At 45.5% G+C, this 26137-nt stretch overlaps 1 protein-coding gene across 8 annotated transcripts in view; it reads left to right on the top strand.

Annotated features, from left to right (window-relative positions):
- ACACA (acetyl-CoA carboxylase alpha) overlaps nt 1-22903 on the top strand; it is a 324534-nt gene extending 301631 nt beyond the window's left edge. For all 8 annotated transcript variants that reach the window (XM_017539866.2, XM_037742496.1, XM_037742495.1 and 5 more), the window contains 4 exons: nt 11628-11782; nt 12442-12612; nt 20481-20617; nt 22139-22903. In XM_017539866.2, coding sequence (XP_017395355.1) covers nt 11628-11782; nt 12442-12612; nt 20481-20617; nt 22139-22262 — 587 coding nt within the window. In that variant the 3' untranslated portion in view covers nt 22263-22903. The remainder of the gene's footprint in view (nt 1-11627; nt 11783-12441; nt 12613-20480; nt 20618-22138) is intronic.
- The last annotated feature ends 3234 nt before the right edge of the window (nt 22904-26137 follow it).

Below are 26137 nucleotides of genomic sequence, written 5' to 3'. Positions count from 1 at the left end.
TTTCTTTTTGCTGGTTTTCTTTCTGGCCAATTTAAAATTTGTCAAAGTCGGTCTTCTTCTGGATCACTGCCCTTTGATATTTCGCGCACTCCATTTGCCACAAACAAGCCGCAGGGCCGCAGTTCATGCTGACTCTAGCAGAAGCAGAGAGAGCTCCATTTATCTTACACTGCCTGCTGAATTCCTACTCATTAACTGGGGGTTCAGTGCCTCTTTTTAACCCCCCAATGGCTGTTATCATCCCTTCAGAGTAACTGTGTGGTAGGGAGAGGGATCCTCTCTCTGTTTGCAGAAGGGCTGGAGGGTGAGGGGTGTGGGGATGAAGCTTCCTTCTCTTCAAGGAAAGTGATGTCGCTCCCACCTTCACCCAGCACCTTTTAACTTTTGAAGCACATGAAGGGGAGAGGGAGGAGTCTCCCAAGTGATAGCCGTTTAATCATTTGTTACAAATCATCTCATTATCAATTTCCTATCCACATTGGAGAAAACCATATTTATTTAACCTTGACAAAAATGGCACTTGAAAAAAGACCCATAGTCTGCTAAATGTGAAGCAGGCTCTGGCCTAGGGCAGCTGGGGAAGACGAGCAGTGGACTGGGAATAAGAATAACTAAGCAGGAGACTTGTCAATTATTTAACTTCTCCGAACAGCAGGTTTTTCCAGCCATAAAGCAGAGATCACACCTTTACCTAGCTAATAAGAGGAGCAGATGAGTATGCATTTACTTTGCTGCATCATTATCTTTCCGTCTTAATCATTAGAAAAAGCAGATGTTGCCAGGCATGGTGGTGGGCGCCTGTGATCTCAGCTACTCAGGAGGCTGAGGCAGGAGAACTGCTGAAGCCTGGGAAGCGGAGGTTGCAGTGAGCCGAGATCACACCAGTGCACTCCAGCCTGGGCTATAGAGCGAGACTCCATCTTAAAAAAAGAAAAAACAGATGGCCATATATGGTATCCAGCATTCTCTGTGGCTCAATCCCACATGTGTAAAACAAAAGAAACAGAAGTAGTAGCCGTATCTCTCAGGGAGATCATACACAGGCAGATGGATCTGCGACAAAACAGGTCAGCCTGGATATAATAGGACATACTATCAACCCAGTTCCTTTGGGGTTCACAATGGCTCTGGCTCCTTTAGCAATGCCTAGAATCCAACTACCAAGATTCCTTTTCACAAAGTGGGTGAAAATGGTCTCATTTTTCAGATTGGGAAATTGAGGCCAAAAAAATGAATCATCTAGTGTACAAAATAAATGTACATCAGAGCCCAGAACAGAATTCTCATTCTCTGTGTTCTCCTTTTCTCAGGATTTCTATAGATTTTTCCTCAGCTGAATACTGAGCCTGAACTAAATTAAACAAGGATTCTTTCCCTTTGTAATCTAAAGCCAATTCCATGGAGAAAATCTTATTTAGGAGAAAGCCTGTAGGAGTGGATGTTATCTTGCGTTCCCGTTCTCTCCCCAAATCGGCCTCTTTACTGGGGAGCGCGCTCAAGGATCACTTAGGCAAACCAGTGCACAACTGATTAACTGTGTTCAAAAATATAATTACTATTTATTCTCTAAGAATGTGTAATTTAACTTCTGAGCAGCTAACTTCATCTCTTCCAGAATTTTTATTTTTTTTAATGGACTTTTGTCATCTTACATGGTTAGTTTGGGTGGGAAGATAATGAATTACTAGTTTGCAAGTCTGTGATTATAACAGAGAATATGTAATTAGTGCCTATACTGATTCCTAATCGAAGTAAGGGAAGAATTACCTCAGAAAGAAAAGTGAACAAAGCCCAGGCCCCAGAGTGTTACATTGCTGAACCAGTTCTGACCCAGATTCCCAGAACCAGGGCTTGGTAGAGTCGTTACAAGGATTCCTACCATTTTGGTTGCCTTAAGGAAATTAAATGTCTTCTCTGGAAATAGAGCCACAGCCCTCCCAGGCCTTTTTGTCTCTCTGACATCATTCTACTGCCTCACAGGGCCAGGAGCAAGGAGAGTGGCTGTGGAGTGGGACGGCCTTGCTAGCCTGGCCTCTTGAGTGCTGTGACCTGAATCCTCTCCTGGATCCTTCCCCCTCCTCTTGTGTTCAGAGAGAAATGACAAATCAATTTAGATGGAGAGAGAACTGTCCAGCCCAAGTGTGAAGCAATTGTAAGTTCCCCACTGTCCCTCTCTCTCTGTACGAAGAGCAAGCACCTGGGCAAAGGAGTCAGGAGAACTTGTTCTTGGTTGTGGCCCCATTCCCAGGCAGCTGGGCAGCCTGCCACGCAGCACCGTACTGCGCCCACACAGAACATGCCCTGACTGCCTGCCACAGGGAGCGGCAGCATGGACTGAGCACTGCTGCTGGCCCTCACCTGGTGCTTTGGGCTCAAGGTTGCCCCAGGGGCAGATTTGGAGCATTGTGGTGGTGGGTGAGGTCTGTAAAAATCTTCAGGAAAGCCTTCCTCCAAAGCCTTTGGCAGCCAGAACGACAGGAAAAGGACTGTTCCCTGGGCTAAGGAGACTTAAGGGTTAAGCTGCCTTTCTGGTAGAGGTGATCAAAGTATCTGAGTTGTGTTTTTTCTAACTGTTGAGTCCATCTTTGAGAGGCTGAAAGCTGAAAAGAGCCAGACTTGATTGAGGCAGAAAGCGTGTCTTTGCCTAGAAAGTTAAAGCTAGGAAAGAAAGAAGTTCTGATATGCATGCCTTAGTAAATGGCCTTTCACCTCTCACCTGTTGAACTTGGAGTGTCTTCACTGGCACTGTGGCCACTGTGTCCTCTGTGGTAAGGAGGCTGATGAGAAATAACACGAGGCTTTCTATCACGGAGGTAGATATGGGATCTTGCCTTCTCTCTTACGTTAGCAGTAGCTGGAAATCTACCCCTTACACTGATTCAGAAGCTATTTGGCTTGGTGTAATTTAGTGCAATAGTGACAGTATTTTCTGAGAAGAGAAAGGGGTCATTTTAGTTTGATCCTTTTATCCGATTGTATTTATAAAAGCACCTGGGCTTGCCTCCTCCAAGGAAGCAGTGATTCATAATTATGTTTGGCCAGAGGGGCCTGGCAGGCATTTAGTTAGAGGGAATCCAAGAGAAAGCTGTCATCAGAATGTGTCTTGGTCCCAAATGACCAGTTCCCAGTATCCTGACCTGCCAGACATAGGGAGGGAAAATTAGGGAAGGAGAATAATGAAGACTGCAGAGGCATATTTCTACCAGAAGAATTCAGAGAATTTTATGCTATTTCCTGACTTCTTTATGTGGATATGTCTGCATGGAAACACAGAGACAAGGCTGAAGGGGCAGCACTATTTTTTTTTTTTTATTCCTATTTGGAAATCTCTGGGTTTACTATTAATATAAAGATTTTAAAAAATAGGAACAGTAGAGCACTAACACTATTGCAAGGAGCTTTAGGGTTAAACATCCCGAGAGGATTGCTGTTAAAATCAATATGCAAATGTGGGTATATTTAGATAGGTATGGCCCCCTTTGAAGAAAAGCAGATATATGAAAATGGGATTTAAAAAAAAAAAAACTAGATACATTGGGAGAAATTATTCCCATTACAAAAGGATTATTTGCCTTACCAAAGGATTCACTGCAGGGTTCCTCATAAAGTAGCTCCCTTAAGGCATTTAAAACAGGATCTGATTTACGCAGTTTTTCAAGAATGCTTTTGTGTAAAGAAAGGCACACCTGTTATGGATATAGAAATAGTTTTGCAGGATTTTTTTTTACCCTATCTTACTATCTTTGTAGAAAAATTTCTTTCAACATAGAAAATGTGATTACATAGATCTTTTAAACAGCTACTTGTGTTTGTACTTCTGAATCTTAATAAGATTCCAGTCTTTTTTATGCTGATTTTTCAGAAAGTCTCAAGGTTGAGGGATGGAAGTATGTTTTAATATCTGAGATGTTCAGGAGCTTTCTGGGGAGGGTAGTCTAGTTCTTATCTCTAGCATCATAAGTATTGAACCAATCAAAGCAAATTGCTTTCTTAAGAAAAGGAAGAAGGGCCCATCAAAGTTAAAATTGGATTTAAATTTACATAGGCTTCTTAGTATAACTTTTTTTTTTTTTTTGAGACGGAGCCTCGCACTGTCGCAGTGCAGTGGCGTGATCTCGGCTCACTGCAACCTCTGCCTCCTGGGTTCAAGCGATTCTTCTGCCTCAGCCTCCCAAGTAGCTGGGATTACAGGTGCCCATCACCAAGTATAACTTTTTTAAAAGTTGAGAATGTTTTTAAAAACACTTTAATATCACATTCTTTTATAAAACATTTTCCCTGTATGCCAGATTAGGATTGTTGTTACATAAATGAGGAACTCAGCTCAAAAAAGGAAAAAGATTTCAACAGGGTCACTAGGGCCTTTGGCTAAGCAGAGAATTTTTAGTCTACCAGTCTGATTCTTATTCTGAGCTTTGAAGATGTCACCTCCCCCAAATCCTACTTCGAACATGTAGTTTGTTCATACACAAGCTAGGGCTGGCCTTCTCCTGGCCTATTTAAGTGTCACGGCTGGGCAAAAAATGCCTCCTGCTGCAGCAATCATTTGTTTCCTTTGGGAGTTTCTCTTCCGCTTTTTCTTTTTTCTGTCAGACACAGATTCTCACTCTGTCAGCCGGTCTGCAGTGGCATGATCATAGCTCTCTGTAGCCTCAACCTGCCAGGCTCAAGCAGTTCTCCCACCTCAGCCTCCTGAGTAGCTGGGACTACAGGCATGCGCCACCACCCTCAGCTAAGTTGTAAATATTTGTAGAGTTAAAAATCTCTCTGTGTTGCCTGGGCTGGTCTGAAACTCCTGGCGTCAAGCAGTCCTTCCCGCCTCAGCCTCTCAAAGTGCTGGCATTACAGGCAAAACCCACCATGCCCAGCCTTTCTTCACTTTTGATCCCATGGAGGAGAAATGTGGCTTTTCATTGTATCCTGGCTCCAAGGAACACCTGATAGGCCACCATGCTGCAGACACTTTCAAGTCGCTTTGAACTGTTTTGTTTAAGGAGCATGGGCTTGTAAACCAGGTTACCTAGTCCAAAATCACAACTCCACCATTTCCTAGCTTTGGCCTTGGGCAAGTTGTCTTTTTTGTGCCTCAGTTTCCTCATCTGATCTTTTAGGATTGTTGTAGGATTGAGATGAAAAGTACTTAAACAGTACCAGTGCATAAGATCTCAATACTGTTAGCTCTTCTTATTTGATCAGTGATATTTCCTCTCTGTTTAACACTTTTAAATTTTTAATTAGAAGTTTGCATTTTTTTGGATTTCATGGGGACTTTTTTTTTAAGAGACAAGGCCTCCCTCTTTCACCTACACCAAGCCTGTCCAACCTGTGGCCTGCAGGCTGCATGTGGCCCAACACAAATTTGTAAACTTTCTTAAAACATTAGGAGATTTTTTTGCAATTTTTTTTTCAGCTCATCAGCTGTCATTGGCATTAGTGCATTTTATGTATGGCCCAAGATAATTCTTCTTCTAATGTGGCCCAAGGAAGCCAAAAGATTGGACGCTCTTGGCTGGGCACGGTAGCTAACGCCTGTAATCCCAGCACTTTGGGAGGCCAAGGCGGGCGGATCACAAAGTCAGGAGATCGAGACCATCCTGGCCAACACGGTAAAACCCCATCTCTACTAAAATACAAAAAACTAGCCGGGTATGGTGGTGCACGCCTGTAGTCCCAGCTACTCAGGAGACTGAGGCAGGAGAATCACTTGGACCCTGGAGGAAGAGGTTGCAGTGACCCAAGATTGTGCCGCTGCACTCCAGCCTGACAACAGAGTGAGACTCCATCTCAAAAAAAGATTGTACACTCTTGACCTAGGATGGTGCAGCAGCACAGTCATAATTCACCACAGCCTCAAACTCCTGGGCTCTAGCGATCCTTCTGCCTCAGCTGCCAGAGTATCTCTGGGACTGCAAGCACGCCTCACCACACCTGGCTAATTTTTAGGGGCATGGGAGAGGAAAGACAGGGCCTCGCTTTGTTGCCCAGGCTGGTATTGAACACCTGGGCTCAAGCCATCCTCCCACCTTGGCTTCCCAAAGTTCTGAGATTACAGGTGTGAGCTACCACACTCGGCATTTTTTTTCAGACAGGGTCTTGCTTTGTTGTCCAGGTTGGTCTTGAACTCCTGGCTTCAGGCAATCCTCCCAACTTGCATAGGGACTTTTTATTTTGGATAGGAAAGGTTGGGAGCAACCTACCTTTTTTCCTCCTGTTTCAGCCATTTCCTAATGTAGGATTCTAGAAAAGAATGACTTTTCTCTCTGCAGCATATTCTTAAACACACTCACACATGCGTACACACCAACTTGCTTTCCTAAAAACCCTGAGGCCCTGCAATCTGGCTAGAAAAGAAAGAAAACCATTTCAAGATATTTAATTGTACAGGGAGCTTACAGGATTGATCGAGAGCTTAGCTTTTTACAATAGTCCAGTGAATAAGAAATGCTCCTGACAAACGATCAATGATAGGATAATCACTCTTTATCCCCCTCCTCATTCTTACCTTCTTTCTTTCAGGAGAACAGGGTTCAGAAGTCAAAAATCTTTATAGACGCCGCTTTTAAATTAAGCAGAAAATAGACATTGACATATTTGTTAATCTCCCCTAAATCATTACTGGGGCTGGCTGCTTTGCTATACAAGGAGAGAGAGACCCTTGGTGTGCAACACATGAATATAACTGGCCTAACAGCAGCCTTTTATTTTTAGAAAATAAAATTTTAAAAATCCTTTTTTCCCTAAAACAAAGCACACAAATCCTTGCCCTTTTCATGTGCATTTAAAAACACATATATTCTCCACTTCAGTCTTTGCTTTGCTTTGATACTTTTTTGAGGTGGGTCTTGAACCATAATCAGAGGCATTACTGAAGGAATCAACAAGGCAGGATTTGGAGGAATGCCCTGTGATCTTCCTACTCTCAGGAGGGCCAGAGCATTAGAAGTGTTTATTTTGTTATTCGTTCAAAGCTCTAGAATAGCTTGATTGAGAGGGCAAGACCTTTGTTAGCCCAGAAGCCAGTATTCCCCATCCTTCCAACTTAGTGAAGCCAAAGCCCGGTTTCCAGAAAACTGTCCTCCTCGGCCCATAGCTGCTACCTCCTCTGCAGCCAGTGCTGACCCTTGCTCTTAACTCCTTGCTAACAACAAACCAATTCTCCAGCTGCTTACCCTGCAGTGGCCACTGCAGGATATCTGCTTGGCAGCCTTCAGTCCATTTAATGTGGAAGAACACAGGCTTTGGAGAGAGCCAGACCCTCGCGTAAATCCTGACTTTCCCTCTTAAGAGCTGTATGCGGCCAGGTGCAGTGGCTCACCCCTATAATCCCAGCAGTTTTGGAGGCCGAGGCAGGCAGATCACCTGAGGTCAGTTCAAGACCAGCCTGGACAACATGGTGAAACCACGTCTCTACTAAAAATACAAAAATTAATCGGGCACAGTGACGGGCACCTGTAATCCCAGTTACTCGGGAGGCTGAGGCAGAAGAATCACTTGAACCCAAGTGGCAGAAGTTGCAGTGAGCCAAGATCGTGCCACTGCACTCCAGCCTGGGTGACAGAATGAGACTCCGTCTCCAAAAAAAAGAGCTGGATGTCACTGGGGAAGTCCCTTTATATTTCAAAGCCATGGTTTTCTTACCTGTAAAATAGATACCCTGGCTATAAAGTTGGGTTGTCGTAAGGATGAGAGATCATGTACCTGAAGCAACTGGGAAAGCACTCAGTAATACCAAATTATTCAGCTTGGCAGCAGTGTTAACAGCTGAACAGATGTAGGTACGTAGATCTGAATTGTGCATGGTGACTATGAGCTATGTGATCCTGAAAGATTCGAGTGCAGTGCCTGGTACACAGTAAATGCTCAATAAATGGTGTGATAGATATGGTCCATGTATATGTGCGTTCAGGTGCAGAGAGGAAGGATGTTGTAAGCGTCTAGAACTCTTCATCCCTGTTCAGCCATGTCAGTGGTCTTGCCATCCCTTTGCTCCTAGCAGGGCTGTGACCTTATTGGTGTATTGGTTCTCGAACTCTCAGTAACAAAAGAAGCAACTCCTAAATCTTAGGCCTGCCTAGGAAATTGCGTCCAAATGAGGACTATTGGAGACATTGTCCTGGTCTTAGTTATGGAGTTGGGACCAAGATGGAACTTTTATCAGCTAGGAGTCCGCCATCATCACTTAGCCTTTCAGAAATTAAAGGACACTACTACTGAAGCACTTGTCTTCTGCCCAAGTAAGCAAGAAGAGACAGTGTAACAGTGATCACAAGCTTTGGGACCCAAACTGCTGCATTTGAGTCTTGGCGCTGTCACTTGCTAGCTTTGTGACCTTGGTAAGTTATGTAAATTCTCAGGGCCTCATCTCCTCACCTGTAAGATGGAAATAATAAGAATACCAGTCTCAAAGGTGGTTGTGATAATAAATTAACTGATATAAAGCACTTAGAATGGTGCCCAGTACCCTATAAATATTAGCTTTGATTATTGATTGTATGCATTAGATAGCCAGGAATAAGTTTTCTTTTCCAGCTTGCCTAATTTTTAAAACTTTTTATTTGATAATAATTTCACAAAAAAGTTACAAGAATAATACGGTGCTTTTTTTTCAAATTCACCTATTAATATCTGATCCCATTGCTTTATTATTTCTGCACACTCACATACTAAATACATGTATTATTCTCTCTTGCTCCAAATACGTATGCATTTTCTTTGAGCCATTTGAGAGTAATCTGTGGACCTCATGCTTTTTTTTTTTTTTTTTTTTTTGAGAAAAGAGTCTCAGTCGCCCAGGCTGGAGTGCAGTGAGGCCATCTCGACTCACTGCAACCTTCTCTTCCTGGGTTCAAGCAATTCTTGTGCCTCAGCCTCCCAAATAGCTGGGATTGCAGGCGTGTGCCACCATGCCGGCTAATTTTTGTATTTTTAGTAGAGACAGGGTCTTGTCATGTTGGCCACGCTGGTCTCAAACTCCTGGCCTCAAGTGACCCACCTACCTCAGCCTCCCAAAGTGCTGGGATTACAGGTGTGAGCCACCGCACCCAGCCCTCATGCTTCTTTAGTCATAAATATTAGTGTGGATTTCTAAGAACACTGACTTTCTCGTACATAACCACAATACATTTATCAAAATCAAGAACTATAAACATTTATACTACTGCCTAATCCATGATTCATATTAAAAGTTTAACAGTTGTCTCAATATCCTTTTTAGCTTTTTTTTTTTTTTTTGGAGGGGGCAGCCTGAGATCTGACCTAAGGAGCACACACTGAAATTCATTGTCAAGTATTTTTAATCCCCTTTAATCTGGACTGATTCTTTGAACTTTGTTTTTCATAATTTTCACATTTTTTAAGAGTGAGCCACTTTTTTGTAGCGTGTTTCCTCAGTTTGAGTTTGTCTTCTATTTCCCCATGGTTAGATTCTGATTCTGCTTTTTGGGCAGGAATGTTGCGGAAGTCATGTTCTGTCCTCCTCAGGACATCATCAGGAGTCACGGTATCAGTCTGTCCTGTTGGTAATGATAATGTAACTACTTGTTTAAGGTGTTGGTCACTAGGTTAATCTACTATAAAGTTACCATTTTCCCCTTTGTAATTAATAAGTGATTTGTAAGGAATATTTTGACTTTGTGAATATCCTGTTTCTTATCAAACTTTAACCCACTGGTTTTGACATCCATTAATGATTCTTGGCAGAATAATTTACTGTGATACTTGTAAAACAGTGATTTTTCTAATTCCATCATTTCCTCTGCACTTACTGTTCTGCTGGAAGAGACAGCCTTCCCTTTCCCGTTTCCCTCATTTAATTACTTACATGAGGGTGGACTGGTAGATTCTAGTTTCATTCCACAAATATTCTCTCTGGTAATAAACATCATTATTTATTCGAGTGCTCATTGTCCCAGATTTGGCCGGTGGGAACACATTCAAAACTGGCTCCTGCGTTTTTCTAACATATCCTCATCATTTTTTGAGGGCTTCCTTGCTTTTTGTCACAACATACCCCGGGTTCGTCTGATGTTTTCCCTGCCTCAGCCCTAGAATCAGCTATTTCTCCAGGGAATCTTGGTTTCTTTCCGTGGAGGAGGGAAAACATTTGCTTCCCTACTGAGGGTGTTCTGAGAATGTCCCATCTCTGAAGACACTAGCCAGCCCTCCTGCCATCAGTCCTCCAGGCAGATCTACACTAGAATGCGTGGGCTTTGTGTCGTCCCTTAGGTGGGGCCCGGTGCCTTCATGCTGTTTAGGTGTGTTGGAAGGAAGGCTGCTGAGGGGCCGGGGCCTAAAGCAGCAGATCAGTGGCACCTTCATCACGGTTTTAAAATGGCGATGAGCTTAAAGAAAGAGGTGGAGTTGAGCATCCAAAAAACTCATAAAAATGAAACTAAGTACTATAGTTACATCCCTCCTGTTAACCCGTGTTTATGTATAATACTTATGGCTCAGTCAGCAGCCCAAGGCTGTTTATGGCATATGATTCATAGTGGTGTAAAAAACAAGGCCTGTTCCCAGACAGGCATGCTTGAAATAGACCTTCCTCTTCTGCATCCTATCACCTGTGCTTATGTATTTATTTGTCAGCTTTGGTGACAAAGCACTTCAGGTTGTCCCTAACACCAGGGGCTGTCACCTATTGCTCCTTCAGCTAGACTTACTCCTCCTTACTAGGCAGGCAGCTAAATTTTCCGTATTGATTGCAGATCCCATTCTGAGAGTAATTAAGAAAAACACACCATAGCAACACCTCTACTGGGACACTATTGATTGGGGGCGGGGGTCCCTCCTTGTTATAAGGAGTTCCAAAGTCTCCTGTCTGTTGAGCCAGGGTACCGTGTGCTGTGATCCAAATGAGGTTTGCTGACTGCCTTTCTCTTTTTACATCCTCCTTCTCGTTTAGCCCAAGAAGTAGAGTGTCTTTGTCACTCGGTCAGGGATTGGCTCTGGCAGTAGCAGCCCAGGCAGGAGACCACAGGCTAATCCACTGAGCTGACTCAAGACACGCCCATCTGGCTCTAATTCGTTTGAGTTCTGCTAATTAGAGGTTAAACGTATATAAACTTGAGATTAGAAGCCATGAAGTACTATAGCTTGTACCTTTAGGAGTTATTCAGGTCCTTGCCAAGTTTGGCAGGTAACTGGCATGTACACTGGGAAACAGGAGCTGCTAGTTTGTGCTTGGAGCTTAGGGGTGCCCTCACCACACCCCACATGTGGAATAGCCCAGCCGCTTTGATGCTAGTCAGCAGGGATGGGCATGGTGGCAGCGTGCAAGTACTGGACTGGGGAAGGAGGAGCCTGGGTGGTATCAGCAAGATGCTGCAGGCCTCTGGGTGGCTCTTTGCACCTGCTCAGGGAGAGGCATGGGAGAGGGGCTGCCATCCTGCCTTCACACTTGTGACTGCCACAGGGAAAAGAAGACGTGGGCTTCCTGTGGCAAGGTAAAGACTGGTCTCGCATCATGTAGGGTCCTCTTAATCAGCAAAGAGCAGAGAAGACAGCGGAGAGCCAGGACACAGAGGGAAGTGGGGGCAGGCTGATGTTAAGCTTCCTGTGATGGTGGCTGCTGCTGTGCAGATTCCTGGTCACTACAGAGGGTAACGGGCAGGTGTATCTAATTGCAGGCACCCCAGAGCTAAGCGCAGCTGAGCGGAAGGAGTTGGAGAACAAGTTGAAGGAGCGGGAGGAATTCCTAATTCCCATTTACCATCAGGTAGCCGTGCAGTTTGCTGACTTGCATGACACACCAGGCCGGATGCAGGAGAAGGGTGTTATTAACGTAAGTACAAGGGTTGCCACTTCTGCCGACTTGTCAGAGACCCACAGGCGAGCAAGTGTGTGTGTCATGCACACAGGCTCACACGTAGGGAGCTACAAAGGCCAAATTAAAACAACTTCTGCAGATCAAAACATTTTCAGTATTTTTTAGATTTTTGCTTTTTTCTGTATCTATTACCCTAAAATTTAGACTTCCATTAATTCCTTAGGAGGCAAGCTGCATTTTACTGGTGGGAAACTGAGTCACATGTGCCTTCATTGGTGACAGGTCCTCAGGATATGGGTTACTGTAGAGTCAAGGTTTCTGCAGCAGCTAATTCATAATTGATCTGCAAGTTGATTGATCCATCTTCTCAAAACCAATTTCTCCCAGTCTGGTTATCTGGGAACTCACAGCCTCTTTCCCAGAACATCTCAGCCATGTGTGGGATCAGCATTGGCCAGGCCCAGGGCTGTGCACAGCGCTGCAAACAGCAGGGCATGTGACTGCATTTCTCCCCTGGGGGACAGCTGGAAGTGCTAGAAGTTTACAGCCAGCTCTTGGGTCTGCGAAGCGCTTGCTTGGAGAATCAGTTTTTGTGCCTGTGGGTTTCCCTCCAGACTGAGCATTGAGCAGCAATTAGGACCAGGCTGACTAAGCTTATTCGTCTCTGCATGTAGGATGTCCTGGATTGGAAAACATCCCGTACCTTCTTCTACTGGCGGCTGAGGCGTCTCCTGCTGGAGGACCTGGTCAAGAAGAAAATCCACAATGCCAACCCTGAGCTGACTGACGGCCAGATTCAAGCCATGTTAAGGCGCTGGTTTGTGGAAGTGGAAGGAACAGTGAAGGTAAGTGGGACACTCACAGAGAAGCCTTTTTCTGAGTTCCTCACACCACCTGAGGGCTGCGAGGCCCACCAGCTAAGAGTCCACAGGCCTCTTAAGGGCAGGAATGGAAGGGAAACAGAGTTCCAAGCTGTTTCCTCCCCCAGCAACTCCCCCTAATATGTCACGCCATGACATCTTATTAGAAGAGGTAGTAGGGCATATTTGCAGCTCACACAGTCACTCAGCAAACTTTTTTGAATGCTTACCATGTACTAGACACTGCATTAGATTCTGGGGGCATTGTAGTGAAAGAGGCAGATGTTGTTCCTATCCACATAGAGCTCACCATCTAGAGGGGCAGACAGATAAGAGGTCCACGTTAAACACAGCACAGGGCACAGTCAGAGCACAGAGAGAAGACCCTTGACCCTCTCTGGGAAGGATGTGGGAGAGTCTAAGAAGCCTTGTGGAGTAAGGGATGGCTCAGCAGAGGCTGGAAAACAAAGCAGAAATGAACCAGGGGAAAAGGCTGGATTTGGGGGCGATCAGGGCTTAGGAGGAATGTTCCTGTAGAAGGACTAGCATCATCCTAAAGCAAGAGTAGCATGCATCAAAGGAGCGTCCTGCAACTGTTTTAGGGCGGCTCAGAGACTGGGTGCCTGTTAGGAAAAAAGGGCAGGGGCATGATCATGCAGGAGTTTGGACTTTTCCTGAGGCCTATGGGAAACACCTCAGGTATTTTAAGCACTGGAGTGACATGCACAAATTTCTGTTTTAGAAAGACCACTCAGGGGCTGTGTGGAGGAGGGAATTGGAGGGGCCAAGAGCAGAAACCAGACAGGATATGATAGGCAGGAGATGCCATGACTACAACTGAAGTGCTGCTAACTTGCGATCAGAGATGGAAGAAGCATCCACCCTTATGCAGGGAAGGGATCTACGAAGCTGGCATTTTCTTGGGGTGATCTCACAGAGAGGGCTCATGACCTAGAGCAGTGATCCTGCTGAGATGGTGTCACTGGTGCTGCAGCCTCAGTGTTGGGGATGGGGCAGGTCTCAGGCCAGGATAACCCAGCAAGGGCACCAACATTTGCCCCTGGAATAGCAGGCTGCACAAGACACTCCTTGGGAGAGGATGGGAAGAAAAAGGTGGCACTCTTATTTCTATTTATTTTTACTAACAAGAAGAAATTAACCTTTATTAGGAATAGATGGATTAATCATATACACATTTTATCAGAATATTGGTAGTATGTGCTCAAAATATATTTGTCTTTCTCATCACTATGTGATCAAAAGCATTTGGTGGCTACTAGGTTAGAGTATTGATGGAGGGCTGGGTAGCTGGTGGTGGCCTGAAGCATCCTGGTCCACAAAGAGGGGCACTCTGGCCTCTGCCTAGAAAGTGTTGCTTGAAGCTTCTGCTAATCATTCTCAAGGAGGAACTCCAAGCTTTGCTGTCAGTTTTGAAGCCAGTGAATTGGGGTGCTTCTAGGATTCACCTTGTGTTAAGTCTGCCCATTTTTTTTTTTTTTTTTTTTTTTTTTTACGACTGAAAAGCTTCTTTGGATAAATATTTCAGATGTGCAGTCGGGGATCACAGCCTTCTCCAACATTTGGTTCAGGTTAAGGTCAGTCTGTGGCATCATAATTGAGTGAGACAATTTTGTCAGTGGCTACTGGCAGCTTCTAGTGGAAGTTGGCATTGAAAGTCATGCAAGTGTAAAATAAGAGGTTGTTCTCCAGTTAAGAGTGGCCGGCTAGGTAAATGGAGTGTGTGTGTGTGAGTGTGGCCAGGAGAGGCCTGTACTGCCTCCCTACCACATTAGTCACTAATGGATGTGTCCAGCCTCAGTAGGCACAAGGATGAGGAGAAGGAATAGCTTCCCTCCAAGCATGAAGCAAGTAGATAGGCCCTTCAGTTCTTCCTTAGCATCCTGCTCCCAGGGGGACAGAGCGTTTGAAGAAATAGGTCATTGCCATCTCTTATCAATGGAGAGAACAGTTGACCACGTACGTACAAGCTCCTGGCTGGAACTGATAGACAGAGGAGAACTCCAGCCCCATAGCTCAGAAAGAGGCTGCCTAGGCACTGGCAGCCAAATATGCCGAGCATGGAGGCTTTTCCCTTATGCCCAGCTACAAAAGGCAGCATTCTCCTGAGCTCTCTGAGAGGAAAGCCGAGGAGTGAACGTGAGGACGGGTGATCCTATGATGTCAGGGCATGTGGCTTTGAAACCTCCTTCCATATTCTGTAGACTCAGCAGGACCTAGTTTAGTGTGGGTTGGGTGATAAAATCTGTAGTGCCCTTGAGAGAAGAAAGGGTTGCAGTGTTCAAAAGCCATCTGTGTGCCTCTGAAGGCTTGATGTAGAATCTGCTTGCTGTTTGGAAATGGTTTAAACCACTTTTTTTTTTTTTTTTTTTTTNTTTTTGGTTCTTCAAACAACGATAGATATTGTGTGTTGTGCTTCTCAAGTGCAAAGACTGAGTCTAGACCCTGGCTTTGCACCAGGAAGTGACCCTCTAATCCTTATTGTGGTTGGTTACAGGTAAGAAAAGACATTTCATGATAGGCATCTATTAGCCATGCCGTGTGTTCTTTTTGTTGCAGAGAATTTGTTTTCTTAATCTTAATCCTGAAAACAGAGATTCTGGGACAGAAAATTGAAGACACAGTGATGTTATATAACTGAGCCCTGTAATTCTTTTGTTTTCCTTAGAGGTATCTGTTACCATGAGTTATGGGAGTTGGTTTGAATCCACTGGGACAATCCTACTGTAGAAAATAGTAGGGTTTATGGTTCATAGTTTCACTGCAGGCAGAAGCAAAGCATCACTACAGCTCCTTGACGAAAATAACAAGAACAGTAGTTTAAATTGGGTCATAAGAACGTGGCACACATTTGTATCCTGGGCATGTTTTCTCTCTTGATTCTTATATCCAAAATTTGAAGTATGTGGTTTTTCAAACAGGCTGATTGATCTATTGCTTCACAAAGCCCAGTAGTAGAAATTGAGATTAGGACTCTGCATGGAACAGTGAGAATGTGGGTTTTGAAATCTCATAAACTTTGAGATCCCAGCTTAGTCATTTACTGGCATGGGCATATTATTTAAGCCGCCATTCCCTCATCTGTAAAATGGGGGCGATGTTTATGTCATGGGCTTCAGTGAGTTTTAAATAACATGATGAGTAAAGTATGGAGTATAGGTCAGATGTGGCATCTCACACCTGTAATCCCAGTGCTTTGGGAGGCTGAAGTGGGAGGATCACTTGAGGCCAGGAGTTTGAGACCAGCCTGGATAATAAAGCAAGACTCTGTCTATAAAAATTTTTTAAATTTTCTGGATGTCGTGGCACATACCTGTAGTCCTAGCTCCTCAGGGGGCTAAGGGAGGAGGATTGCTTGGTCCAAGGAGTTTGCGGTTATAGTGAGCTATGCTGGTGCCACCGCACTCCAGCCTGGCCAACAGAGTTGAGACTCTGTCTCCAAAAAGAAAAATTATGGAACACAGTGTCTGGTGCTCAGTAGACATTCAGAATATGCTAGTTTCCCTGCCTCCATATTAGAAGGTTAAAAAGATAATAGCAACATAGATTTAAAGATGTACAGCTGATTGGCCTGGGCGGAAAGGGGGCCGGCTCCTGAGCAGTGGGCACTCAGATGCTCTTTGGTTTGACATGCTCTCATGTGCCCACATCCTGATGCCATGGTGCGTTCTTACTGTTCACACACCTACCCACTCACTCTTATTCTGGATTTCCAAGTGAAATGAATGTTCAACGGAAGCCCCTGTGAGGATCATAGAGGAAAAAGCACTATTGATAGGGTCGCTTATTTCCACTGACCTCAAAACCTGGCCTCAGGCTACAGATGAATAAGTCTCATATACCAAACTTTTCACAGGGCCAGGCAGGAAGGAGGTAAAGTAGAACCTGGAAAGCTTTGCTTGGCCCTGCTGTGGGCCTGGAGCTGAGATGGGATTGGCTCACAGGACGATGGGGTCTGGTGGCCACCCTAGCCCACATGGCCTTTGGCTATTGTACTCTAAAGCCTCTGAAAAAAAAAATCACATCCTTTCCTGGGCTTTTGTTGGATAGGGCTTAGCCTTGCAAGTGTAAGCGTATTGAAAATGTCTTTCCAAAATATGCGTAAACCCTGGGATGTGTATGCCATTCCCACCCGCATCAGGCTGCATGTTTCCTTGAAGTCTACAAGGGCAGAAATGGAAGGAGCCTCCCTAGCTGGAGGTGTCTCCAAGCAGCTCCCAAGGTGAGTTATTGGTAGGGCATAGTAATCAGGGCTCACATCCATCAGGTCGTGCCCTGGTCACTCCCTGGCCTTCTGAACCATTGTCTAAGGAGGACTTAACAGCTATCCAATATGTTAGAAATGAAACTTTGCAAACAGGTCATTTAGATGTTGCGAGATAGACTAATTACTACATAAAATTAGTGAGGCTGAGTAGTGCCTGAGATATTTATCCGCTGATGCAGAGAGGAAAGTGTCTGTTGAACATTCATTGTAGGACAGGCCACTGTTGTGATGTTGAATTATTGATATTTTATTGGTTAAATGTTCTGATATAGATGAGTGGCAGACAGGTGGCATGTGGGCCCAGGCCTGTCATGAGATTAGCAACCCAGTATATCACATTTGTTTAAAGTCCACCCTGGAATACTAGGAATGACTGGCCACATTTTATTTTCCTTTGTTTGTTTGTTTGTTTGTTTGGTCTCACTCTGTTGCCCAGGCTGGAGTCTACTAGTATGATGACTCACTTCAGGCTCAACCTCCCAGGCTCAGGTGATCCTCCCCTCCCACCTCAGCCTCCCAAGTAGCTGGGACTGTAGGTACATACCACCCCACCTAGCTGACTTTTTGTAGAGACAGGATTTTGCTATGTTGCCCAGGCTGGTCTCCAACTCCTGGACTCAAACAATTCCCCACCTCAGCCTCCCAAATTGCTGGGATTACAGGCATGAGTCACTGTGCCAGACCCATTTTCATAATTTTAAGGAGGGAAATAATAAGGCTTCTTCCTGGGAATAAGGTTGGCCTATCCTCCTGGGTGACCAGAATTAATGAGTCTTCAACTGTTCTAAGAGAGCAAACAAGAAATTGTAGTCTCTGGCTGTGCACAGTGGCACATGCCTATAATCCCAGCACTTTGGGAGGCCAAGGCAGGGGAATTGCTTGAGCCCAGGAGTTCAAGACTAGCCTGGGCAACACAATGAGACCCTGTTTCTACCAAAAAAATGTTGCCAGGCATGATGGGGCATACCTGTAAATCCTAGCTACTCAGTATGCTGCTGTAGGAGGATCACGTGAGCCCAGAGTTTCAGGCGGCACTGAGCTGTGATCATGCCACTGTATTCCAGCCCAGGCAACACAGAGTGAGACACTGTCTGGGAAAAAAATATATATATAGGGACTTCGTAACCCAGTGGAAGGGAGCTTGCTCTTTCCAGGTGGAACAAATTAGCCCACAACAGTATAGTAACCCTCCCAGGTCTGTTGAGAAAAACTAGTGGCACTATGGGTACATCAGTTTGTTTATTCTTGCTAAACATGCAGTTGATGAGGACTTGAGACCCCTTTCCTTCATGTACTCTAGGCTGTCATCTGTTGGGGTTTGGCTTGGTCATTATCATCCAGCTGTACTTTGCGTAAATAGCAGATCTTTTATATAGGGCCCATATTTTCAAGCATCTGAAAAAATTTGGAATGCATTGCTCTAATCCTGTCTGGGAACTTTTCAAAATGTTTAATTTAAACACCTAGCATACTCTGGCTGCAGGAGGGTAAGGCAGAAGAGTTTTCTCTAGAGGGTAGCTGGCTTTCCAGTGTAGTGTCTAAGCATCGTTAGAAGCAGGCATCTCGTTAGCTAATACATTACACCAATCAAGGAGAGTTATCTTAAGCCACAATTAATCTGCTCCCTGGCATATGTTGATAGGAAAGCATCATGCTGTTTCTTAATTAAAAGCAAACGGATTAAAAATGATTAATAAGAGTATTAAATATTCTCCTAAACTAAAGGCTTTGGGATTCTTGGGTAAATCTAAAAATCTTGGGTTTCTTTTTTTTCCCATTCAGAAACCCAAGAAACATTTATTGTTTTATTTTTCCCTCCCCCCAACTACTCCAATCTTCATAAGTAGGGGAATGTGTAGAAGTCCTGAAACCATGGAGCACAAGTGTAAATTGCCAATGATGGGAATGGAAATGTTGAAATTTAGGTGACAGTATTTAGGAGTCCAGGGGGACTTATCCATGTGGGGCGTGCAGCAAGCTGGGTCACAAGACTGAGTTCAGACCATGTTATGGGAAAAGCAGTGCTCCCCCTGCCTCATGGATAGGGGCTGATGTGGCACCTCCTTTCCTTAGGCGCAAAACACTTTCTCAAGGCAGTTTAGCCTTGAGAGATGCTCGGAGTCCTGACCCAGGCACAGAGGGAGAGAGCTCGCTCAGCACCCCAGCTGAAGAATTGCTGATCTGCTTATCAGTGATTACAAACAGAACTGGGCACATTTGAGTCAGACAAAGAAATGGACAAAGAACTAGAAGAGCCATACTGCTGATCCTTAATCCTGGGAAGCCTTCATCCTTCCCATGTAAAGAACTCCTTAATTTTTAGAAACAGAGAAGTCAATGAAATGACAGACATTAAATAACCACAGTCACAACTAAGTTGGCAGCTAAGTTACAGACAGGAAGTGAGAATCTGAAAAGGAACCATGATATTTGAAGGCACGAGATAGTTAGAAAATAGCCCGGTGCTCAGTTTCATACTGCCTGAGGCCTTTTGAAGGGTGTGATGAAAACATTCCCTCTGCAGCCCAGTAGTCACAGCTGTGGCTTTGGTGACCTTGCTTGTATACAGGCTTCCTGTAGCCACTAAGCCTCAGAGTCCCCAACGCACCCACCTATTAAATTACAGCGCCAAACTCATTGTCATTCTGACTTTGACTTCGTTAGTGATAACAGAGAAGGATAGCGCACCTTTAAATGACGAGCTTTGTGTTTAATTACCCAAACAAAATGACATAAATATGAATGAGCCCTAATGGTGGTACTTGGTTTTCCGGAAACCATTAACAAAACGATTCCTAAATGATTTTTAAAGAAAATGAGAGGAGAAGAGAGCAAGGAGAAGGCTATTAGGCTTCTAACACACTCCTGAATTATTATGTAGTCAACCACCTAGGAAATACTCAGCTAAATGATCTTGAAAAGGAGGCGCGAGGTAGTTTGTTGAGACTTTCAGGGCTATGGACGTCTTGATCCTTTCAAATACTCTCACAGATAATAAAATGGGGCGTAGGTTTCTGACCTGATGGCTCTACCCTGGCAACAAGACTTCCCTCCCATCAGTCCACAGTCCATGCCTCACTGAAAGACGGTGAGCTCTGTCTATCTCAGGAGACTTCATCGATCCAGTGACTGCCAGGCCTCACTGGGACTAGAGACTTACACTTTAGGCATGTGTCTCAGCTCTCTGAAAGCAAAACACCAAATAGCCTCACCCTCTCAGTCACACTTTACTAAGTAATTTGGGCTTTTCACTGTTTCTCTCAAGTCACTGAATTCTCTTAGCCTTTGTCACATAGGTAGGCCCCTCGAGTCTGACAGGACAGAGTCGGGGTATGAGCATCAGTGCTCTCGGCAGAGCCCAGTGGAGGCTTCAGGTGTGCACCTGTGTCTGTAAAGGAAGGGAAGGAGAAGAGGCACAGCTCCTTCCTCCTCCTGCACGATGCCAACAGTGAAGGAGAATCGTGGACACGGAGCACGCTGTTGGAGTAAGCACCCCAAATCCTGAACAGTCAGGGTGTCCAGGCCTGGCCTGACCCCTGGTGTTTGACCAAGAGTCATCTGTTTGCAGGCCTATGTGTGGGACAATAATAAAGACCTGGTGGAGTGGCTAGAGAAACAGCTGACAGAGGAGGATGGCGTTCGCTCCGTAATAGAGGAAAACATCAAATGCATCAGCAGAGACTACGTCCTCAAGCAAATCCGCAGGTGAGACCAATATGGGGAACTCCACTAAAGAAGGGGCTAATTTCTTTGGAATAAAAGTTTCCAAACAAATCATGAGATGATCGCAGAAACCTTGCAATCTCTGCAGTCTCTTGCTGTTTGAGACAGCTGTAGTTGACCCACAGGTACAGATATGGCCCTGAAGCCCAATTCTTTCAGCTACTGCTCCCTAGGGGCACTCACTATCTCGGCTCAATGAAGGCTTAGTTCACTGTGCCCACCTCTTATCTCTGAATGCTGATACTCAAACTGGATGAAAGGCTCCGGGAGGAAAGCCGACTGTATGTGTGGTGGTTACCACCTCCTCCTCTCCTCTGTATTCTTCTAGAGGCTTCATACAGAAAAGTTATGAAATTAAAAACAGTACAAAGAACACACCTATATGTGATATCTGTATTGATTCACCTGCTCCATTTTCCCTCCCTTGCTATCACTGGTGAGTGTGTCTGCCCCCTCCCAAATGTGTACTTATTTCTCCTTTTTCCGAACTACTTACAGGTGTTACGTATATCATGGTCTTTACCGCCAAATATTTCAGTGTGCATTTGCTGAGAATAGGGATGTATTTACAAAATTTACAAAAGTGGATCATTTTATGATGGCTTCAGTGACTTGATGATAGCCATCAAGTCACTGAAGCCATCATAAAATGATCCACTTTTGTAAATTTTGTAAATATGGCTGTGTACCTTTACATAGCCATCATAAAATGATCCACTTTTGTAAATTTAACACTGATTAAAAACTATCTGAAATCTACCATCTGTGGAATGCTGCTGATGTTGAGTTTGATGTCTGCCCATGGTGAGATGCAGGTGAGGCACTCTGGCCAGAACCTTCACAGGATACCACATCTGGGGGCACATGGGGTTCATTTGCCCTGCCTCAAGTTAGTTTCATCCCCTGGTCAAGATGTTGCTCCATTTCTCTACTGTGTAATTACTGATTTCCCCCCTTGTACCTAATAAGTGGTCTGTGGGAAGACATTTAAGGCCATGCAAGTATCTTGCTTTCATTAAAATCTCCCTCTGGAGATTCTTGCCTGGTGCAGTCTTTACAGTGAGCTTGCAAAATGAGAACTTCCCTACTCCAGCACACCCTCCACAATTACCAGTCACCATGCAGCCCTCACTCCTGCCAATTCATTGCTACATTCATTACTGGTATAGACCCATGAAGTTTTGTGATTCATTTCTGGGCTTATTTTGATGCCCAGATTGTCCTAGATTTAGCCAGTAGGAGCCCCTTTCACACAGGCTGCCTTTGTGACATGCCCCCATTGTTTTTGTTGTGAGTTTTTAAATTCTTCTTTCAACATAGCAAAGTGTTTCAAGTTTGTCTTGCACTACCTTGGCTGGATATTTGTAATGTAGGGAAATGAGGTGAGGCAGTGACTAAAATGTCTGCAGTGGACGGTGCACACGTGTTTACTGGGCAGCTCTTTAGCTGTCCTGAGCTAGACGCTTCCACCTCTCTTTTCACCATTCCCAATCTTCCTTTCAGCTTGGTCCAGGCCAATCCAGAGGTTGCTATGGATTCCATCATCCATATGACCCAGCACATATCACCCACTCAGCGAGCAGAAGTCGTACGGATCCTCTCCACGATGGATTCCCCTTCCACGTAGGAAGAGCTTCCTGCCTGTCCCTGCCCTGTCTCTGGAGAAAAGGGCTAGAGCTGCTGTTTACAACTGCAACCACTGTAATGAAAGGCCCAGGAGGCCCAGCACTGGAGTCAAGTAGCATTTTGCTTCTCCTTGAGTGTTTTAGGTTATGCATGACATCCTGGGAGTAAGATCACAGAATCCCCTCCAGCCCACCAGTCACACCTACCCCATTCAGTATTTATTACCCCGGCTGGGTCTAGTCCTTCACTCCCTGCACAGGATTAAGAAGGCAATGAAAGGTACAAACATGTACCATGAGGTCTCACTACCCAAAGCAGGGCTGCACCTCCTGTCCTGACAGCCCCTTGGCACCCCAGCACAGGGGAGCATGAGGAGTTGCCAGGCAGTCAGCAGCCCGTCTCACCCCTGGCCCCATGAGCCGCAGCCACAGGTGCAGAGGAGGGCTTGGGAGAGGACAAGCCTCAAGTCCACCGTTTATGACCTCAGCTCTCAGCCCAGCACACAGTAGGCACTGGAGAGGAATGATTCCCAGTTTAACCACACCACGGTACCTTTTATGAAGAAAACTCAGAGCGTAAAATTACTGCAAGCTCCATGGGAACAAAGATGAGGGCAAAACCGTGAGCCAAGAAGCAGAGAAAGAAAATAGACCAAGTTATTCTTTTTCTTTTTTTTTTTTTTTTTGAGACGGAGTTTCGCTCTTGTTACCCAGGCTGGAGTGCAATGGCGCGATCTCGGCTCACCGCAACCTCCGCCTCCCGGGTTCAGGCAATTCTCCTGCCTCAGCCTCCTGAGTAGCTGGGATTACAGGCACGCGCCACCATGCCCACTAATGTTTTGTATTTTTAGTAGAGACGGGGTTTCACCATGTTGACCAGGATGGTCTCGATCTCTTGACCTCGTGATCCACCCGCCTCGGCCTCCCAAAGTGCTGGGATTACAGGCTTGAGCCACCGCGCCTGGCTGACCAAGTTATTCTTAATTTAGGGGACCTCAACCTTGGGTTCAGTCTCTGAGGACAAAGGGGAAGGTCACTGTCCTGCCTCTCACCTGCATGTCACTGCTGGACTAGCTGTCACACGTGTCTGGGAGCTGCAAGGCCAGTGGTCCCACAGGCAGTGAAGCCTGAGTTGGCAGAGGAGGAACCAGAGAGACCACCCTTTCTGCACTGGTAGAAACTAGTTACTTATACCATGTGGAGAGCCAGCCAGATAGTCTGTTTTGAGGCCTTGGAATATTGTTCCTGTGAAGCCTGGATTGGATGGTTTTGAGAGCTTAGTGGTGCCTCAGAGTCACTCTTCCCTAGTTCCAGGATTACTGTCCTAGCAACTGACATTTCTATTCTCTTTGGGTCTTGTCTCTTCCCCAGAATGTAGACAGGTAGCAGATGTGCAGGTCTCCCCACAGCTCTGAAAGGACCCTGGTGACAGCTATGCCCTCAGCACCAGGAGCTGGCCTTCCCGGTGAGGGAGGCTTCCAGGAAACCCAGAATCCACATGTCCTTAAGATTCTTTACAACTCAGTCATGGTGCTGCTGTCCTCCAGGCTTACTGGCCCCTCCTGACCAGCATCAGGAGCCTCCCTCAGGTGGTGGAGAGAGTTTACTTTCAACTACTAGTTTATTCAAGAAAAGAATTTCCTGATTCCCCTGTTCCTAAAGCAGGAGTGGCAGGTGACCAGGCTGGGCAGCACCCGGTTCCTATAGTGCAGCTAATTGCATTTGTCACTGACGACCGAGGAGGATAAGGTGTCAGAGAAGCAGTGGTATGAACGTTCTTGGACAAGCTACAGTTCTGAGCCTTAACCCTGTAGCTTACACACGAGTGAGCTCCATGTCCCCTTCTTCAGCAGGAGGAATTCGCGCAGATGGGTTGGCTGGGCTTGTCAATGGCTCTGGATTGCAGATGGGCCCTGTATGGCTGGGTGTGGAGCAGACGGCCCCCCCGGAGTCAGAGCCTCAGCCTGGCTGCCCTGGTGGGAGGTGCGGGTGTTCGGCACCTTCAGAGAAGGGCATGGATGGCGGGGGACAATTCTCAGTCCAGGAAAATGCATTGACCATTGCAGGTCATTTGCTTACCTAGTAAGAATTGGATGCGTTTTTCACGAGCTTATTCTATACTTTTTTGCAATAAATCAAATCCCACATACCTGCAAGTGGTACGAAGTCCCACATCCCCGAGGAGGCCAGTACAGGCATCGCTTCAGAGGCAGGGTGGGTTACCCTCATTTACTTCCCTCTCCCTGCCAAATTATGACACAAACGAGTACGCTTCCTCTCTAGAACCCTGTAATGCCTCCTCCCCCATCCCCAGAACTCCTCACTGTAGATCTTACCCTAGACGAGGTCGGAGCCACAGAACATGAGCAATCTGACATTCCCACAGCCCCTCAACACACGCAAGGCTACTGAGGCAGGAGTATAAATGGATATTGACTAAGACCTGCTTGAATGGAGACTGCCATATTATCTGTTCTCTTCGTTCACAAAACAGCCTTCACTTGTCTCAGAATTCGATGGACACATACTGTGATGAGCAGGAGCTTCAGACGCACTCTTTACACATTTTGTTGAAATAAACCTCTACATTTGTAGAAGAGTTATAGTTTGTCATTTCAATCCACGCCCAGCCACCTCATCTCTTGTTCTGCTTTTAGCAGGGGCTCAGTGTGGGGCACGCCCCTCCATGGCGCGATAATATCTAACACCCTCTGTCTCCTGAACATGCATAAAGATGATGGATAGGCAGCAAAAAGCTCGCCTTGGCCAGCCCTGTCTTATCAGCTGAATCAAGGTCAAATTCTGAAAGGCTACAAAATGGGGGAACCCCATGGCAGATCAGTTTTTTAGTTTCTGTTGAGATTTTCAGGATAGGAAACTTCCTGCTGAGAGCTGGATGGGAGTCCTTGCAGGAATGTCCCCTCCAAAAGACAATGTCTTTAGGGTTGGCACAAGAAAGATTGCAGCTGTTTATTGAGGATAACAGCTCCAAGCCTTTGAAGCCCAGAGCCCACTGTCCTTCTCAGAAGACTCTTCTCAGCCTACAGGAAGTTGAGAATGCTCTGATAACTCAGTGTAAACACTGGGCCACATGGCCCTTGTTAGAGATTTTAGAGAAGGCCTAAGCTAGCTGCCACACAGCCCTAGCTAACGGGATCTGTGGGCACAAGAAGAGGAAATGCCAGAGGGCCCAGCAGAAAGTAAAAGCCAGGGCAGATTTCAAAACTGCTGAATTTTTAAATATGCACACACACAGACACTCTTATCAGCAGAAGGTAGAAGCCTCACTGGCTCAAGATACATCTGCCTAAATCATTGGCTGACCATTAGGCACAAGAGTGGCCCCTATGAAGCTAGGCTTAAAAAATAAGATTTTTAAAAAAGAAAATGAGCAGAGGCTGGGTGTGGTGGCCCAATCCCTGAGAGGCCAAGCCGGGTGGATCACTTGAGGTCAAGAGTTCGAGACCAGCCTGGCCAACAATGTGAAACCTCATATCTACTAAAAATACAAAAATTAGCTGGGTGTGGTAGCATGCACTTGTAATCCCAGCTATTTGGAGAATCGCTTGAACTTAGGAGATAGACATTGCAGTGAGCCAAGATTGCACCACTGTACTCCAGCCTGGATGGCAGAATGAGATTCCATCTCAAAAAAAAAAAAAAAAACACTGGGCAGAAACTAAAAAAACAAAAAAACCCACACATATTTATTGAATTAAAGGGTCAGGTAGGACAACCTTGGGCCCTTATTTTAGAAAAAGGAAAAAGGGCTGGGCGCGGTGGCTCACGCCTGTAATCCCAGCACTTTGGGAGGCCGAGGTGGGTGGATCACGAGGTCAAGAGATCGAGACCATCCTGGTCAACATGGTGAAACCCC

The sequence above is a fragment of the Cebus imitator genome, unplaced genomic scaffold, assembly GCF_001604975.1.
Source record: "Cebus imitator isolate Cc_AM_T3 unplaced genomic scaffold, Cebus_imitator-1.0 Scaffold121, whole genome shotgun sequence".
Classification (NCBI taxonomy): Eukaryota; Metazoa; Chordata; class Mammalia; order Primates; family Cebidae; genus Cebus; species Cebus imitator.
Note: the sequence above shows the minus strand (reverse complement) of the source record. Positions and strands in the feature narration are given on the sequence as shown.